Source organism: Larimichthys crocea, chromosome XXI (assembly GCF_000972845.2).
Source record: "Larimichthys crocea isolate SSNF chromosome XXI, L_crocea_2.0, whole genome shotgun sequence".
Lineage (NCBI taxonomy): Eukaryota > Metazoa > Chordata > Actinopteri > Sciaenidae > Larimichthys > Larimichthys crocea.
This window is the reverse complement of record NC_040031.1, coordinates 5,690,294-5,708,304: the sequence shown is the minus strand read 5'-3', so window position 1 is coordinate 5,708,304 and position 18,011 is coordinate 5,690,294. Positions and strand designations below refer to the sequence as shown.

At 45.1% G+C, this 18,011-nt stretch overlaps 1 protein-coding gene across 1 annotated transcript in view; it reads left to right on the top strand.

The window, feature by feature from the left end:
- The first annotated feature begins 1,000 nt into the window (after positions 1–1,000).
- The window catches only part of mob2a (MOB kinase activator 2a), a 55,556-nt gene continuing 38,545 nt past the window's right edge, over positions 1,001–18,011 (top strand). Inside the window, exon 1 of the mRNA XM_010752273.3 lies at positions 1,001–1,629. Coding sequence (XP_010750575.1) covers positions 1,613–1,629 — 17 coding nt within the window. The 5' untranslated portion in view covers positions 1,001–1,612. The remainder of the gene's footprint in view (positions 1,630–18,011) is intronic.

Genomic DNA, 18,011 nt, shown 5'->3' with positions numbered 1-18,011 from the left:
TGAACCCTTTGTCTGCTCTGGGCTACTGTACAAACATGGCGGCAAAGATGAACTTGTTTGCACACATGTGCTCTATATATAGATAAAAAGCTCATTCTGTGGTAATAATGTTTTTAAGCTGATTATATATCACTGAACACATAGTTATAGTGCTATTATATTCTATGTCTGCCAATAGAGCGCCCTAAAAGTTACACTTTGAACCTTTAAGAGATTATAAACAAAAAATTTTTTTTATGTTGATCAATTAATCAATAGTTTTAGGGAATATTTTCCTCTGTGAATGAAGCAGCTCATCATTTAAGTGCAGACTTTGAAGTGGGTGTAGATGGTGAAAAACTGTTTCTTCTGCCTCTGCCCAGTCTGTGTCTAAGTCCAGCAGAGCGGTGTGTGTGTGGCTGACAGTATATAACAATTTATCCAGTGATACATTGGCCATTACGGTAACTGACCTGCCTGCACAGGTTCACAGTGAGAGGTCAGTGCACATGAATGCTTTCCTGTTAAGATTTATGGCCTCCGATGACATTTCACTGGGTTTGGTGTGTAGAGGGATCTTTCTATTCAATATGTTATAATGATGAAAAGTACAGACAATGCCAAAGACATGGACAGATTATTCACCCCTCAACCTACCACTGTCTGTGCATTGTGTGTGTCACGCAGCAGACTGTGCATGACTTTTATGCTTTTTTAACTTGTGGTAATAAGACAAAACTGATTCTTATAGATGGCCACCTGCAAGACAGAGGCAGAATCTTATTATATCTCATACTGCAGGACCTGCCTCTGTTAATATTGCACTTTTTGTGCACATTGAGTAAGAAATACAGCACTAACATCTTATTTTTTTTAAGCCCACTCACCTAGAATAAGATTGCATCTAATTAAACAGCAGATGTAAGCATATTTTCTTTAATGTTTTTAGTCTCCAGTGGCGCAGGACAGTCAAACTCACTACATATCCCATTGTATCCATGTTCATACAGCCCTGCGTGACACGCATTTTACGCACAGGAGAGACAGAGTGGGTCGGGTCTGTGTTTACTTCCGGACTCCGATTTAGACTTCGCTCAGACAGCAGCAGCAGCTCCAGTGGTGGTTCAGGCTGTCAGCTAGCACGGTAGCCATACAAGGCTTCATGACAGAGGTTACCGGGTTGACCAGCGGCATCCAAACACACGAGCCTCACTCGGCGCTACAGCACCCAGGACACCGCGACTCCCGGCGGGCAGACCCACACCGCTTGCCACCCCTGCTCTCCTCTCCTCCAGCTCGCCTCCGTGCTCAAAGTCACTTCAATGCTGCACACAGCCGCTACCAGCTAACGGACTGATCCGACCGTGCGTTACTGCCACTTCATGATCCGAGCTAGCTGAGGATCAAAACAAGGACAATCGCTCCAAGTTTTCAAGCGGCGTTTGTGTTTGAGCAGCGGCCGGGAGAAGAGACACGGGCCCCGGGGGGGGGAGAGCGACGGGACTCCGGGTTCCAGGCAGCCAGGGCAGCGAGGGTGGTGGCTGGATAAACTAGGGGGGGGTCGCCTCCAGCTCCTGGTGGATTTATCCCCTGCCAGCTAACGTTAGCTAAGCTAGCCTCAGACAGCAGCGCCATGGATTGGTTGATGGGGTGAGTACCGACAGCTAACCTGCCTTTAGCCAGCTTACTCTCCGTGGCAGCTCAACTGCGCAGCCTCTCCGGTGCTGGCTGCAAACTCACCGCACGGTAACTGACACCAGCACGGCCGGCGTCGGACAGGTGCACTGTCAGACTGTCCTCTCACACACATTACACAAGCTGGGGGGTAGCATGTCACCTAGCTTAGCTTAGCTCCCTGCCTGTGCTAGCTCTGTAGCAGCGGTAAACCGACCTAATGTTACCCGGGGGCCAGGCGGTATTTTTGGGGGGCATCTGTGTGGCCCTGCAGCTATCTATCCAACGATGGCAGCGCCCAGATTAGGTGGTGAGGATGGTGTGTGTGTGTGTGTGGAGGCCAGTTTGCTGCACAAGGAGCTTATTTATAGGGATGATTAACACAGCGGACGGGCTAACGCTAGCAGCCTGTCAGTCTCGCCTGCTAACGCGGCTGAGCCCGGGTTTGGTTTATTTCCTCTGCAAGGTGCGCTCCCCGGTCTTAGCAAGTCGTGCTAACACGTTACCTAATGCGCTACATTTGTGGACACAACAGAAGTCCCGGTGTCAGTGGGTTCACTTGTGAGAAATGGGTCCCATATTTTGAGAATTTGTCTGAAACACAACAGCGCATTAGTTTTTTATTTAGGTGCTACCCTGAGCTGATGGTAGCAGGTGACACCTGACCGACTTTGGGTGATGCTGGTGTGCGTGTGGTTGGAGTCATGAGTTCAGGTGAGAGGAGGTGCAGGTGTCAGTCTGACACAAAGTTCATCAGCTGACATTTACTGCATTTACTTACACATTTGCTATGCAAACCTGAATCAGTCTGATCAGTGCACAAGTTTGTATTTGCCTGCAAGTAAAGAAGGGACAGTCACAGTCCAAAGGGTGTGATTGCAAGTAAGTAAACTTTTAATTTCACCCCTCTGGTGTGTCTCCAAACAGAGAAAGGTTTTTGAGCACTTTTGAGAGCAGATCTTGGCCGAGGAAGGGTGGAGGCATGTTGTTGTCAGGGGAGTTTCTTCACATCATGACATCCTGGCTGAGAGATAACGATGCAGTCCCTCCGTACCCCCCAACCAAGAATGCCATAGCTTACTATTACCTCTGCCCAGGTCTGTTTGTTTTTTGTTTGTTTTGCCTCTCAGTTAGTTGAAGTAAAAATACTGACGTCAATGAAGTTTGACAGATAGTTAGGCTATGGGCAAAGGAAGATGTGATGATTTTTGGGTGCAGAAGGTGCCACAACTGTTCTCAGGTGTATGAGCCAAAACAAATTTCCTCACACTGTTTGGTCCAACGTGCATTTTTGTTTTTTTTTTTACCACAAAATGTTGTAATCATGGTAAATTTGACAGAAAATTTGCCATTTTATGCAGCCTTTATTTAACAACTTTGGTGTATGAGCTTTTTCCCCTCCTCTGACACTTGTTTTCCTCATTTTGGTAACTCGTTCTTGCATTGACTTGTCTCAAGTTGCATCACTTCTCGTCACTTGTAAACATGATTTATAGGGCTTAACCTCCTCTTCCTTCCTTCTCCCACTAAGTCACTCACATGAAATAATGACAATATTTTGCCCCAACAGTTGGTGTTGTGAGAAACTGGTTTGCCTAGTGGTCTGTCAGGAATTCAAAAGCAACACCCAGTTGCATCTTGGTGTTTTAAAGGAGGTGAGGAACCAGAGAAGGCATCTGCCTACAGCCTGGACTATCAAGAATCTGACTAAATGTTTGGTGTTAATTCACATTCTCCATCTTTTTTGTAACATCCTTTCATATATTTGATATGAAGTGAAAGTTAAGCTGCTTTTCCCCACACACTGAAGCTGAAGGCATTTCCTGCATGTTGAGCGTTCACCTGCATGATAAAGCTGCACGTTCTCTATTGTTTATACGTGCGGGCAAGGTGTGCTTATGTGAGCTGATTGCATTGGAAGCGTCCAGTGTGCGTCACTGACAGAGTGGAGTCCATGAATGAGTTAACCAAGCGTGTAATCACTCTGAATACAGACCCAGGGTGAAGGACACCGCAGCCGGGGCCGATGGAGTGAGGAAGTGGAGGGAGCGAGAGAGAGAGGGAGGAAGTGGAGGGAGAGAGAAGAAGCATGATGAATGAAAGAGGCGAGACTGATGAGGGAAAGGAGGAACGGCAGACTGCACATAGGAAGGGGACATGAATGCTTTGGATAAAAATGGTTGATTAGGGAGAAAAATAGGAGAAATTAGGTGTCGGGGAAGGGGTGGAGTACTTGATTTGAAGGATGGAGCTCCACAGGGAAACAAATGAAGGTCTGTAACGGATGACAAGCACAGAAAAGGAAATCATCAACATCTCTTTGGTAGCAACCGTGTGCTTGCCTACAAACACAAACGAAAAAGTAAATTCAGCCTATCAGCGAGCAGTGTATTTATTTTGGAGAGAGCATCGCTTCAGAATGACCTCATCTCTCCGGATACAGGGATGCGCGATGCCTAAATGTGTCTTTTTCCTGCTGGGTGAAGCGGCCAGGCTTTGACAGATGTTTAATCCCCTTTTGCTTTTGAGTGATGGATTGGTAATGCCGAAAGAATAGTGAGAGAACGGAAACTGCAGCGGCTAAGTGGAGCGCCGCCTCTTTACGCTGCCCGGCCTGAGCAAAGAGACAGGTCTAATGTACACTTAGCTCGCACTGCATCACCTGTGACTTAATGGTATATAGACAGCGTATTATTATACTGCATCATTAGACTAATGCAAGCAATGGTATTAAATATTCCAGTAATGAAAGGGCTTGCTTGTTAGATCGAACAAATTTTAGACATGGTTTGTGTCAGGTTTTCATATGTGATAAGACAAAAAATATAATATAATATATAAATATGCATCCATAGCGCATGGTATCAATGATATTAAGAAAAACCGACTTCTTAATTTTGTATATTTAGTCCTTAATCAACAATTCCTGATTTTAAATCACAAATTTTGTTATTTTAGTTTGCCTTTTTTTTTTAATACGTTTGAGACATTTAGTAAAAGAAAAGGTGTTTATTTTCCTTTTAAAATATGGTTTTAAAAAAGCACGTTTTGTAATGAAATGTAGGTATCACATTGGCATCAAATACAGCTTCGGTCAGACGGCATCATGTTTTGGAGAATTATGATGTCTTTTTCTAGGAAACGTGTCAAAATGCTTTTGAAGCAGACGCAGCCGAGCTGCTCACCCTTCGAGAGCCTCTCTTCCTCTTCAGCCTTTCACGTAGTCAGCTAAACTTGTTATAAATAAAGAACGAGAGTGAAGACAATGTCAGGTGATTGGTCCGATGGCAAATAGAGAAGGGGAATTCACAACAAACAATTATAGACTGAACTTCCTCTACAGTGGGAAGACGTGCAGAGAAGCTGTTCTGTGGTGTTGTCTCGCATTGTTTGTGGTTGAACGTTTTGCGTTGCTGTTTTGAGGTCCAATTAAGTGTCAGAACTCTCAGGTCTCCAGCCGTTAGACAGTTGGCATACAAACGTGTTAAGTTTGAAGAGCATGAAGGAGTCGTCTCCTTAGTTTAAAACCAAACAAACAAAATGGTCAGGGATTGTTTTCTGTGATTATATTAATAGAGTAGTAATTTGAGGGAGTACACATCTGGCACACAACAGTCCCATTCATTTTTTATTTTTATTTTCTATTTTGGGTGATTGGCCTTTGGAGTTTTTCTAACCCATAAATGAGCATGAGACGTTCATGTTGAATCAAACTATTAAAAGGCACACAAATCGATTCCCTCTAGTGAAACGCTGCTATTCAATAAATAAGTGTGAGAAATCTCTGTGCATATCAACTGATCTCTACGTGCGGTGAACCCGAGCATGGGAACGTGTGTGGTAGCATTTTGGGTGATGTTGGTTATAGTTTCATTCTGAGTCAAATGTTTGAGCAACATCCCTTAGGTGCTGTGTGTGTGTGTGTATATGTAACGTGTTCCCAATGGGGATTTTCTGCTCTGTCCTCACGCAACCCCACCGCTTTATTTCCATCTCCTCACATGCACGTCGACACACATGCACACACACTATTGCGCACACAGCCTCTCTCAGCCAGCCCAGGTGGCTGTTTCCGCTGCTCGCACCGCAGATGCAGCGCTGATAATAGGACGCGACAGATGAGCAGACATCATCGTAAAGCAGTCACCTGCACGAGAATAAAATAGAACCCAACCAAAGCTGTCGCCGCATTTGCATGTCTTTATTTCTAACTTTACGATCATCCACACTGTTCCGCTGGTACACCGTTTTGTTATTAGGACTGACCTGAGGGCAGTGTAGCAGAACGTCTCAGTGTCCGCCTGGGAAAGAGCTCTTAACTAGCTTGTTACTGTTACAGTGAAGGGAGCTTCTGCTGGCTGTCGTCGTGTCAAAGCACCGCAGTACAAATCCCGCTCTATTAAGAATCAATTTATTGTGTCTGGCACTGAAGTTCTTTTACAACTACACACCCAAGGTGGCACAGGCCAAGATGTTTAAGACCACGTAAGCCAGCCAAACCTTTAATGACACTAATGTGGTGGTGTAGTTTTACAAATTCACCTCGTGTTGTGAGTGGCACCTAGCCCAGTGTCTCAACACACATCGGCTCTCGGCAGCACGAAAAAAAAAAACCCTTGGTTAGTATCAGATGTTTGACAAAAGTGAGGTCCTTTGACTGATGGTGTTAATGGCATGACATCGGAGAATATGAACCTCCCTGAAATGCAGAAAAATGTAATTTTCCTCTCAAAAAGAGGTAGAAAATATTAGAAAAACTAGAACGAGAGCCCCAAACTCGTCATACAGTTGCTTCAACACCCTTTTTGACACAAATCCATCAACAACAGAAATGTTGATTATTCCTATTATCGACTGTACAGAGGTTAATGTTTCTCTCTTCATTGGTTTATGCGCCTCAGTTTTTCAATGGAAGCCAAGATCAACTCAGCCCTACTGTAATGCAGCTGGGCCTTGGCCTTGGGCTCAGCGGCACGCCTCAGGGTATTCTACCGTGATGTGATGTGCCGTGCACTGCTGAGGGATTGGCTGTATGACAGCGAGACTCGACGGTTTGTTTACTCCCCAGAAAGGGCATTTTAGTCACTTTCAACCCTCCGACTCGCTCTGTCTTTCACTCCCTTTAATTCTCTTCCTCCTCTTTCTCTTGGGATGCTGATGTGCAGAGACGTTTGCGTGCTTGACTGCTGCCTGTGCTGGACTGTTACGCTGCAGAGAGCAAGGCAGCGGTGAACAGGCCCGGGGCAGCCTCAGCTCCCGAGAAATGTTTAAGAACAAAAGCAAGCATGGGTGTTGGCTGTATTAAGAGCGGAGAATGTAGGTGGATAGCCTATGTGCAGAGCAGTATTGTACAAGCTCTGTCCTGCTGTTTTTGTGTGTTTTCCTTATGTGTCTGTTTGTGAGGGCAAGAGGAAGGAAAACAGTGGAAAGCAAAGCAGAGCCGGAGGGACAGAGTCCAAACAAACAAGTCCTCAGCTCCCCTCTCTGACTTATACCGGTGTTCACTGCTCATCAAGGCAGTGTCGTTTATTTTGGGTCAACAGTAGCAGATCCCTCTTCTTCTTCTTCTTCGAAAAGTGAGCGACGAGGTCCGACGCCACACCGTAAAAGCTCAGCTGTCATAGTTCAGAGGTGTGGATGACTTCAGGTTTCACAGGAAGGTGACACCTTGAACAAGTAGTCGATCTACTAACAACCATGACTAGCAGCTCCAGCACCTCAGCCAGACGTGTTTTGCAGTCTGGGTGGAAAGATCGGTTTGTCTTTCCTCAAGTGACGTAAAGTTTAACACAAATTTTAAGGACGGTTTGTTAAAATATTGTGCCATCGTGCGGCAAACTAGCTGGTCACTGGAGAAAAGGTCTGTTAAGCGAGCCTTCCCGAAGGCTTGAAGACACAATAATGTATCATGGAGTGTTTTTAGGACATCTGTGTGCATCAGTGAGGGACATATAAAGGCTCTATTGAATGCCTTTTTCGACGAGGCAAATAGCCCGGCTACAAGAACACACTTACACAGACGCACTCCTGAGTGAATACTGCGGTCTCTTGAGACGCCTCTCTCTATTTCCCTGTCTTGCCTTCCCCGTTCTCTGAAGCCCGGACACGGAGATGCCCAGAAACGAACGTGATACCAGAATGACTCGGCAGTTTGCCTTTCACTGAATATGCATAAGTGGATAATTGGAGAATCCAAATGCATGCGCGGCTGTATTAGGCACTTTTGCGAGCACTCGAGATGGAAACTCTTGCAAGGTGTGGTCTTTTTTTTTTTTTTTTTTTTTCTTTTTTTTGTATGAGTGAAGATGAGGTTTCAAAAGCCTGAGGACAGTACATGCTCTGTGAGTATAGTGCAACCCAATACTGTGATGGATCAAGAGGCTGCAGATGCAACCCAACTCTCCATACCTGAGCTGGTTGTGCTTGTGAAGCTTCTCCGCCCACTCAAATGGGTCTTCCTGACCTATGCTTGAACAGGCTGCATTTCACAGTGTCAACTGCACAGTTTGCTGACATTTAAACAGCAGCCTCTGATGCATATGCTGAACTAACCATCGAGGTGCACAGTACGCCTCATTTTTACATGACGTGCCTCTATATTTGGAGATATGTTGATGTTCAAACTCAGTTTTGTTATCGCTTTCACTTTCAAGATGTTCTGCTTATTTGGGCCATACTGTTGTGTTGCTCCTGGTGTGCCCTGGGGTGTGTGTGTGTGTGTGTGTTTTGCCTCTGTTTGGTTTGGCAGGAGAACAGCACCATGCTATGACTGTGTTTACTCTTTCGTAACGCCCTGCCCAGCACACACAACTGGCACTGCTGTCGGATGGATGGAGCGAGAGGGGAGGGGTAAAACAAAAAGAAAAGACTGACAGAGGGCAGGAACAGTCACGACTGATCAGCTGCTCTCTCACACTCTCCCATTCTATCTCTTGTTATCGGGTAAAAGAGGACATGTTGTTTAAGTTCAAACCACACAGATCCTGGTTCATCCAGTAGCAGGACTGACCTCCACAGGCCTGGGAGCAGCTACTCTTCTGTCAGAGAGTATCATAGTCATGGACCGCTGCCAGCGAGAGCTGTCTTAAGACCAGCTAAAATAAGTTGAACCCCCTGCAGCAGGATTTAGGGTTGTTGTTGTTGCCGTCCACCCACAAGGGACACCCTGCAGAGCAGCTGGCTGCATTTATTTCAGGACTATTTGCCGTCTTTCAGACTCAGTTCTGGCTATAAATTACATTTAATGATACCGTTTCGTCTTTGGGTAGAAGCACATTTTATCTATCAAAACACACTAAATACAAGTATGAGACTAGGGCAGCGTTTGAATGCTTTGATGTAACCGTGGTTTTAAATACCAAATAAACATACAAACGTACAATCCTTGTCGGTAGACAAGCCTCATTACTCTTCAGAGTTTGAGCGTGGTGTCCGATTGATCGGCGGCACGGTTTTAGGTTAATGAGCAAAGCGAGCTGCTGATACGACTTCAACTGGATGCAATTTGTGTCCAGCTGGTGGTTATCTAACTGCCGTCAGTCTGGTGTTTGATCATCGGTGCAGCTTTTTTCTCTTTTCCCTCTTACACTTTTACAACTTGTACAAACTGAGATTACTTTTCCAGATGTTGCGATGTGCTGCTCTGATTAATTATCTCAAAGTGATCGGAATCAGACACATCCTGAAACGGACAGCTCTTTCCCAATAAATAAAAAAAAAAGAGGCAAATTCTGCTGCGTGAGTCCCTGTTTATTTGTCCCAAAGCTTAATATACTGTACTCCATAGAAGATTAATAATTTCTTCTGACTTACAAGTGAGGGTTGTGCCGCCACTATAATACTTACTGACATAGAAGTGAAGTAGAAAATCTAATCACTCGTGTCTAGTTTTCTTCATTAACTTTTCCAGGACCATCAATATAACCTCCCTGACTGAGGCACAGAGACAAGAATGGACGGATGGCATAGTGCAGCAGTGCAAATTGAGAAAAAAAAGAGAGAGGATGGAGGAAGAGAGTGCAACTGATAAGGATGAGACGAGCGGGAGGATATAGAAAATGCGGGTAAAGAGCGAGGCAAGGAGGGAAACGATAGTGGCGCAGAGGCGATAGGTGAGATGTGGAGATAAATGGGAAGCGGCAGCGTGTGGTCAGAGAGCTAGGTTAGAAACAGCAGAGGTCTGCAATAGAGGACAGAGAGGGAGATTTAACAGCAGGGGCCCGGGCCGCCGGGGCAGAGAGAGAAATATTTGGAGCCATGGGCAGGTCAGAAAGAGAGAGGCAAAGCCAACACCATAGAGGATACAGGATAGAGGAATAAAAATGTATTAGATTTCTTGTCCGGATCTTACATTCACTGATTTGTTTTTCATCGTCTTTTTTAAAACCAAGAGCGTTTGCCCAGCAGAACAGCAAGTCCTCATTCGGCCACTGAGATAAGAGACCTAATTTGTCTTGGAGGAGGAAGCCTTTAATTCTGGGTGGTTTTATTTATTTTTTTTCACCAAGATGTGGTCAGCACCCTCGGGCGAGGCTTCAGCCTCAGCGGTGAGCTGCTAAATCTGTGCAGAGCTGGTGGGCTGCAAGCGTCGGTGTAAGCTTGCTAGGTTTGTCCTTGGTGGCTGAGGCTAGGCCGCTAGGCTGGTCGGAGCTGTAATTGGATTAGAGATCTCTGCGTTGCATCAGGGTAGGCGAGTCGAGTATAAACACACACACACGCGCATGCACGCCTCAGGGAGCCAAGTTCATCTCAGTACTCGGTGTTGTACCGCTCCTCCTCCTTATTTTCTTCCTCTCAAACTTTCCTCAGCATCCTGCTCTTTTCTTTATCCTCCTTTTTTAATCAACAACTCCCTCCTCCCCCCTGGCTGGTTATGTATAGGTGTGTGTGTGTATGGATGAGCCCTGCGCCATGGATACCCTCTCTCTAAATGGGATTACATTAGCTGCAGTTGAGCCCGTGCAGGGAATAAAAGAGTAATAACGCGAACATGATGGATGTGAACATGAAGACGTACTTACCTGCTGTACTCGGAGGAAGGAGTGAGCAAGCTGCTCTTGACCTTTTTTTCAATTGTGAACTTCCTTTTCAGGCAGCTTTGGACAGGAAGTAGACGGTGATGTCATGGGCGGTGTGCATCCTGATTTGCCTCGTGTAACAGTTTTGCATGCAGTGACTTAATCTCCGAAGAGTTTCCTTTTCTTTCACCGACTGGAAAAGAACTAGGGAGTAGAGCTCATGATGAGATGCACTGATTCCTTTAAACTCAGTTAGACGTTAACTGGGTACACTGTGTCTCCTATTCTGTCCGTTTATTATTGTCTGTCTCATTCGCTTAATTTCTGCGTCATGGAGGTGCCACGTTTCCTTGAACAGATCTTAGTTGTTTAGCTCCTATGTTTTAGAGGAGTGCAAAGGTGAGCTAACTTCCCAGGTCATCAACTTCATCAGTAAACGTTACAGTCGTCTCGCCTCTCTCTTTATCAGTGAGGCGTTTTCAGCTCCTGAGTGACAAAGAAACAAAATAAACCTGAAATTAAAAGGACTTTATCTCACACAGGGAAGAAATGACCCACTAAACGGTGTCAGGTGTTACTGTAACACATGAGCAGGGTGTGGTGAGGTGTGTTGGACAGGTTTAAACAAGAGGCTTATTGAAGAGGAAAAAAAAAAGCACAAAGAGAGAGACCAAAGTTCATCCGCTCATAGGAAGATGTACATGAGAAAAAGGATTTCCCCTCTTTCTGTCGTCCCACCTTTCATCTTTCCCCGTGTGTGTGTGTGTGTGTTTACACATGCATATGTGTGTGTTAACACTCGTACAGCACATGTGGATGTGTTTTAGGCGAGAAATTAAACAGCAGCGAGGCAGTCAGTAAGATTATAGGGAGACGGCGATACAACCGGCTTAATAGCTGACAGGCCAGCAGCACCAGCAGCCATATGTTTCATATGTGTCCGCTGACAACCTCGCCGTATGGCTCTGATCTGCACATATGGCCTGTACATCTCCTCAACTTCCTGCCACTGTGACAGCCAAATGAGGGAGGGAGCGGACAGCGTGTGATGGAGTGAAGGGAGGAGGCGACGTGGGATCGTTTTTAAAAAATGAGGTGCGCCCTTGTTTTTAAAGAGTTAACTTAAGTATAATTAACACAAATCCACACCCAGAAGATTCACTGTGGAGGTTTTTAAACCAAGGAAAATAACTGCAGCAGCAGTTGCAGATTTAGTCGACATGATAAATGAATTTACATATTTTCCAAAGCTGATGTTTGGTGTTTTGTAGCAACAGGTTGAAATGTGTTCACAGCAATGGTGGGCCAACTGAACTAATGATCACACCCAGAAGAGGAGCAAGAGAAGCTAATAATTATTCACTTATTAGACATCTGACTTATCAGACAGGCATTTGTTTGATAAAACCCAAGCAGATAGTTTCAGATTTTTTGTCTTGTGTGATCAACACTCCAAAAACAGAAACGTCAGAAGCTAAAACGACTGACTGCATCGCTGCATTTTTAAGTAAAGCGCTAATATCCACAAGATTTTAGTGACAAAATCTATCTATATCTTAGCTGGCGTAAAAACTGCTGCAGCCTGCTAAACACTAATGCGGGAGTGTGTCATAAGCCAGCAATGTGAGGTGCTTCACATCTAAAAAAGGATGTGGAGGAGGACGGAGATGTTTTCCAGGGAAGAGTCTGACTTGGAACGAAGGCGAAAAGGATAACAGAGAGGGAGCTGGTGTTCAGGGTCGTCTGATTTCCGCTGCTGGGTTGGGGTCACTGTATGGGAGCTGCTGATTGGCCCTGGATTGAGGCAGAACAGCTCAAGGCTGGACACAACACAAAAACACAAGACGCACAACAGAAGATTTGACCCCCATAGGGCCTCTGATATCCCCTTTAGGAAGTGCGTGTAAACACGGATAAGTCAGACTGACTGAGTGCTTACAGAGGGTCACGCTGGGGAACGTGTCCATGTGCTCACAGAGCACACTGTACTTCATTATAACACAGCCTATGTCTGGCTTTCCTCCTCCTCTGTTGGGCAGTCCTGTAGATCTGCTGAACGTGACCTCTCCTGAAAGCCTTTTTAATCACCGGTGGTCTCTGAGCTGGGTGGCTCATGATAAATGCTAACACTGAGCCAACAGCCTGGTAGCATGGGCTAGGTTAAAAGCTAGCTGTGCTTAAGACTGGCTGTAAACACAGGGTATTAGGAGGAGTCCAGGCGTGGGAGTGAGGCCAGCAGCTCACTTTGCCACAGCTTAATCCAGGAAGCCAGAGGAAGGAAGGAAGGACTTCTCACCATCATGTCCAGCTCGATCCGTCAGTGACATATTACAAGTTAGGCATGCTGTGTCTTTCTGTCTCTGCAATATCTTCAGATAAGTAATTTAATAATAATACATTTTATTTGAAAGCGCTTTTCAGGGTACTCAAAGACACTTTACAGAGAAGAACATTAAATCATCAAAACAATAAAGACCGTGCACTAAAAACACATTCGACGTTAAACATTAAAAGCAATTTTAAAAAGGTGTGTTTTTGTCAGAGATTTGAAGATGGGCAGGTCGGTACAGTCACGGATGTGTTTGGGGAGAGAGTTCCAGAGGGAGGGGGCAGCTGCAGAAAAGGCTCTGTCGCCCCAGGTTCGGTGCTTGGTCCTAGATGGAGGAGTCAGGAGGTAATTTGGTAATTAGTAGACAAACGAATTAGTTTCGGACTTTATTGATCTTGGTTTTAGTCATGTTAGAATTGAGTATCCAACCTCTATAAATTACAGTACAGACTAGAGACTTGCTTAATCCTCACTTGGGCGGCAGTAGCTCAGTACATAGGGATTTGGCTTGGGAACCGGAGGGTGGCCAGTTCAAGTCCACCATGGACCAAAAATATGGAAGGTGGACTGGTAGCTGGAGAGGTGCCAGCTCACCTCCTGGGCACTGCCGAGGTGCCCCAACTGCTCGCAGTGGGCTCCTCAGGGGTGCTGCCCATCACTCCACCATCTCTCTCCACATTGCATGTCTATGAGCCCTTGTACTGCATTTGTGTGTTCTGGGTTCTTCTTCTTCTTCTGATCAGATATTTCTAGTATGAACGTTTAGACAGTATTATATTACCAGATATATTAGACTGAAGAGGAATCTAAAATCCAAAGTATGTGACAAAGGACAAAACAAAGATTGATGAAACGTTCTCTAAACTCCAGCTGGGAAACTAAGAAAATGGGGAGTCTAAGTCCGTTCTACCTCCCCCTTTTTTCTAGTGTTCCTCCTTCGCCTCCAATTCGATCTTCTCCGCCTTGTTTTCTGCTTGCTGTCTGACTCGTAGGTTGTTCTTCTCTACTGTAGGTAGAAAAGCCTCTGTTGGGAAACAGAGACTTTTCTACCTACAGTAGCTGCCTCATCATATATCAGGAGGGAGTGTGTGGAGCAGAACAGGCAACCACAGATTAGAGGTGAGAGGAGTGTCCTGTTGATTTATTACCGGCTGTTAGCTGGTTAAATGAGGCTAAGTGAGCCGGCCATCTCGGGGAGGTGAGATGGAAGAGATTAGCCTACATAAAGAGGGACGGAGGGAGAAGATCTGCGAAGCGAACGGTGACTTGTGACCTCATGTTTTTTGCATACCATTTCTCTTTCTTCCTCGCTGGAAGTATGCCATGTCACCTCCGCAAAGCAGTGCTGGTGACGTTGAGGCCTTTTAAGAAGCGGCCAATACTGTTTTCTGTGTTGTCTAATTATTATGCAACTAGTTAGTGCTTGTCACTGTCACTGACCGTGCAGTGCTGCTTGTTCTGTGTGCAGCATTGCAGCCCTGTGCAGCTCGGCTCGGTCATATTCACATAACTAATGCCTCACTTTTTTAAAAGTGCAGTTCAAACACACGTCTGTTGGGGCAAGATCCAGGAACTAAGTTATATTTATATTTGAGGAAACGTTGCACCTCTGTTGACAACTATTACTCTGATTTTAAAACTATTTTGATAATAGATCAATCATTTTAGTCACTAAGCCTACCACTGTGATTATTTTTGCCGTTTTTTCTTTGCAACGTCTGATTGTAAACTAGGTTGGTTGATAGTTATCCTGCTCCTTTTTAATAATGAAAAAAACATCAACATGAATACTCAAAACTGAAGCAGCAACAAAGTCATGGAATCATCCTAACCCTAACCAAAGCTCTAAATATACTGCATACTACATTTCCCACTGTGCAACTCATTTTCATCGGCATTTTCCTGCCTGATAAATGCTGATGTGTTTTTAAAAAAAACATGCCCCAGTTAGTAACACAAGCTTTCTGTTAGATATTTGTGGTGTCAAAGCTCAAGCCATGATAGGTGTAATGCTTCTTTTTAAACCTCAAATTCCTTCTAACACATTGAATATTGAATTGAGTCATTGTGACCTCGCTGACTCTACTTCAAAAGCCAGGATTTGGCAAGAGCGACAGATAGAAATAGTAAAGGTCTATCTGTGGCTCTGGAGGAGGCCATATGTGTGTATGAACCCTGGTGGGCTGGATATCCGCGCTGTAAGCTGCTTCTTTTCCTCAAGCCGCTGGATGATGTGTCAGTTTGCACGTTTGTTTCGTGTGCGAGCGAGGGAGAGAACGAGAGCGAGCGAGAGACATTCCCCACATCCGTTTCCTCTCATGGAGGAACAGTAGGTCAGGGGTTTTTGGTCCGCTCTGTTGAGTTCATGTGTTGCTCAGGGCCAGGGAGGAGAGCAGAGGAGGGGAGGGAGCAGAAATACAGTGCACGCAGATGGGACATAATCCCTGGGGATTTTCATGCAACCTCTGTGAGGTGGTGGTGACTCTTTCATGTTAAGACAATTTTAGCCTTGTTGCATCGAGTGAGGTTTAGTGCAGCGAGACACTTCCTGAATGAAAGAGGCTAACGGGTCATAACTCTTGGTTTGATGTCTGTCTTTTTGTGGTCTCCGTGTTTCCCCCTTTTCATGTTGTATCTGACTTTATCACAGTTATCACTGGCTGCGTGTTTGCTTGTTTGAGGTGTGTGTTCTTATGTACACCTGTATCCGTGCCTCTGTTTGCATATGGCCTCAGATTTGGCTTGTGTATATGTGTGTGTTATTCCTTTTATCTCCCTCTCTGCCCCACCCAGTACTGTAACGTGCTCTCCTTTCCTCCTCATTGTTCTGCCTCTCTGCCAGGCCAGAGAGTCTGGAGCAGGAGGAGCTTGCAGGAAGTCTTCGTCACTCGTTGCGCTGAGGAGGAAAGCAAACAGTGAGATGCACAAACACAGGAAGTGTTGCTTTCCTCATGCGGGCTCCAGTTTGGGCGTCTGTCACTCAGAAAACAGCAACGTGAGCGTGATCTCTAACCACACGTGCCTCTGTGAGCCTTTCGGTCTCCTCCATCTCGGATGTCCCCTCCACTGTCAGCGAACTCAGTAGCTGCACTGCATGCCTAAATACTGGTTATTTGCCTTTGTGTCCTCTGCCATATTTTATATTTGTTAATTTGACAGTGAAGTGGCCTCTGGGACATGAATGTGATGTCAGCTAAAAATAGGAAATACACAAACCTCTCCAAAGCTGCAGTGATCACGATTTTAAGCTGGATTTTTCTGTCTATCCCAGAAACTTTAATAGAACACATAAATTCTTTATTGTGTTTCTTCTCTGAATTTGCTCAGAGCAGCTGACCTCGCTATATTACTTCCTCTTGCCTTATATTGCAGCGAGACCTTCACTCAAGCCGGTATATTAGAGTTATCTATCTGAAGTGCATCTCTGACAGCTGAAAGGTGAGCAGCTGTGGTCAAAGGTGGTTAGAGGTCACCGGTGTCTTCAAAGACTGCGCAGAGACTTGATAGCGTACCCTTCCACAAACGCGCTACACTACACATACCAGATGTAACGTAACCTCCGGCAGCTGTGGCGCGCGCACATCAGCAGCGGGTGTGCGTGGAAGAAAAACGGTTTCCAGTGTGGAGATTAGCTACCTGGATAAAAATCTTTTCCAGCGCCATGTGCTCAATGCATGCTTTCTTTTTACATAACCACAAGTCTGGAGATTTAAATACACAAAAAGACACATCAGTGGCACATTTTCCTAGGTTTGTTGTGCGTTTTTCCTGCATCTGTCATGGCAGGATATGAAGCGCAGTGTTTTGTCCACTGTGACCATTAAGCTGTTCAAATCTTGTCTGCATCCTCAAGGTCATTTACTGATGATGTCAGTTTTTTGTGTGTGTGTGTGTGTGTTCACATGTGCACGTCTCCAAATAATTAGACCTCTGAACCATGAAATACGTCTTTAGAAGACTACTCAGAAAATAAAAACATCAAATCTATTAATGCACCTCAACTCTGTGAACCTCTGCGGGAGATCTGCATTTTAACAATGGGTAAAAATCATGTCATGTTAGTTCAGGCTCTGTCAAATAACCAGGTTAGCCCTCGGAAGTAATGGCTTGTGATTAGACTACACATAGAAATGCCTTTTGTTTTGATGACACTAATGACCTTGGAAGTTATTGAGATGTCCTTGAACTTATCAGTATTATCCTGATGTGTTTTGTAACCTTTTGACAGACGTTGATAAAAGCATTGTAACAGGTACCTGTGTTTCTTTTCTTCACCTTTTCAGCCTCTCTGTTAGTTATTATCTGGCTTGACTGATCCTCAGCACTGCTCTGCCCTAACAGCATGTTGGACGTTTCTTAGCTGTTCTGGTTTGAGTCTGATCTGTTTGTGGCACGGTAATACCACAGCCACAACTCAGGAGCGCCTTTGTCTTAAATGTACGTAGTCGTCTGTGTGCTGCAGCCCTCAAAAGTCGACCGGCAACACTAGCTTGACTTCAAGAATAATTGATGGGTTTGTGTGTACAGATTTGGATGTGATGTTTTTTTACCACAAGAGGGCAGCACATGTTTAGCACACTTTACATGTTAGGAGCATGCTACAGGGCATAAAATGCTTACCTGTGAGCAGTTAGGCAACTTTGTTTGGTCAAACATATTGATTTTTTTAGCAGGTCATGTGAGTTCACTATTTCCCAAAGAGAGGGGTGGTGTGAGCTCTGTGTGTTTGTGTTGTATGAGTGATGAGGCAGGAAGTAGTTCAAAAGGAAAAGTTAGATATCAGAGGCATAAAGAGAAATGCAGATGAAATAAAGTGTTTGGAATAATAAGAGAGAGAGGAAAGCAAGAGTGATCCAATGAGCATGAAATCAGATCTTGTTGCATAATCACTGCTCGCAGGCCTTCCCAGTGTGCATCGGGCTCTGTGGGCTCTTTCCAGTCTAGTATCACATGACCGTATCAAACGGCTGCAGTATTAAACCAGCTATACCAGTGCTCCAACAGCCAGAGGC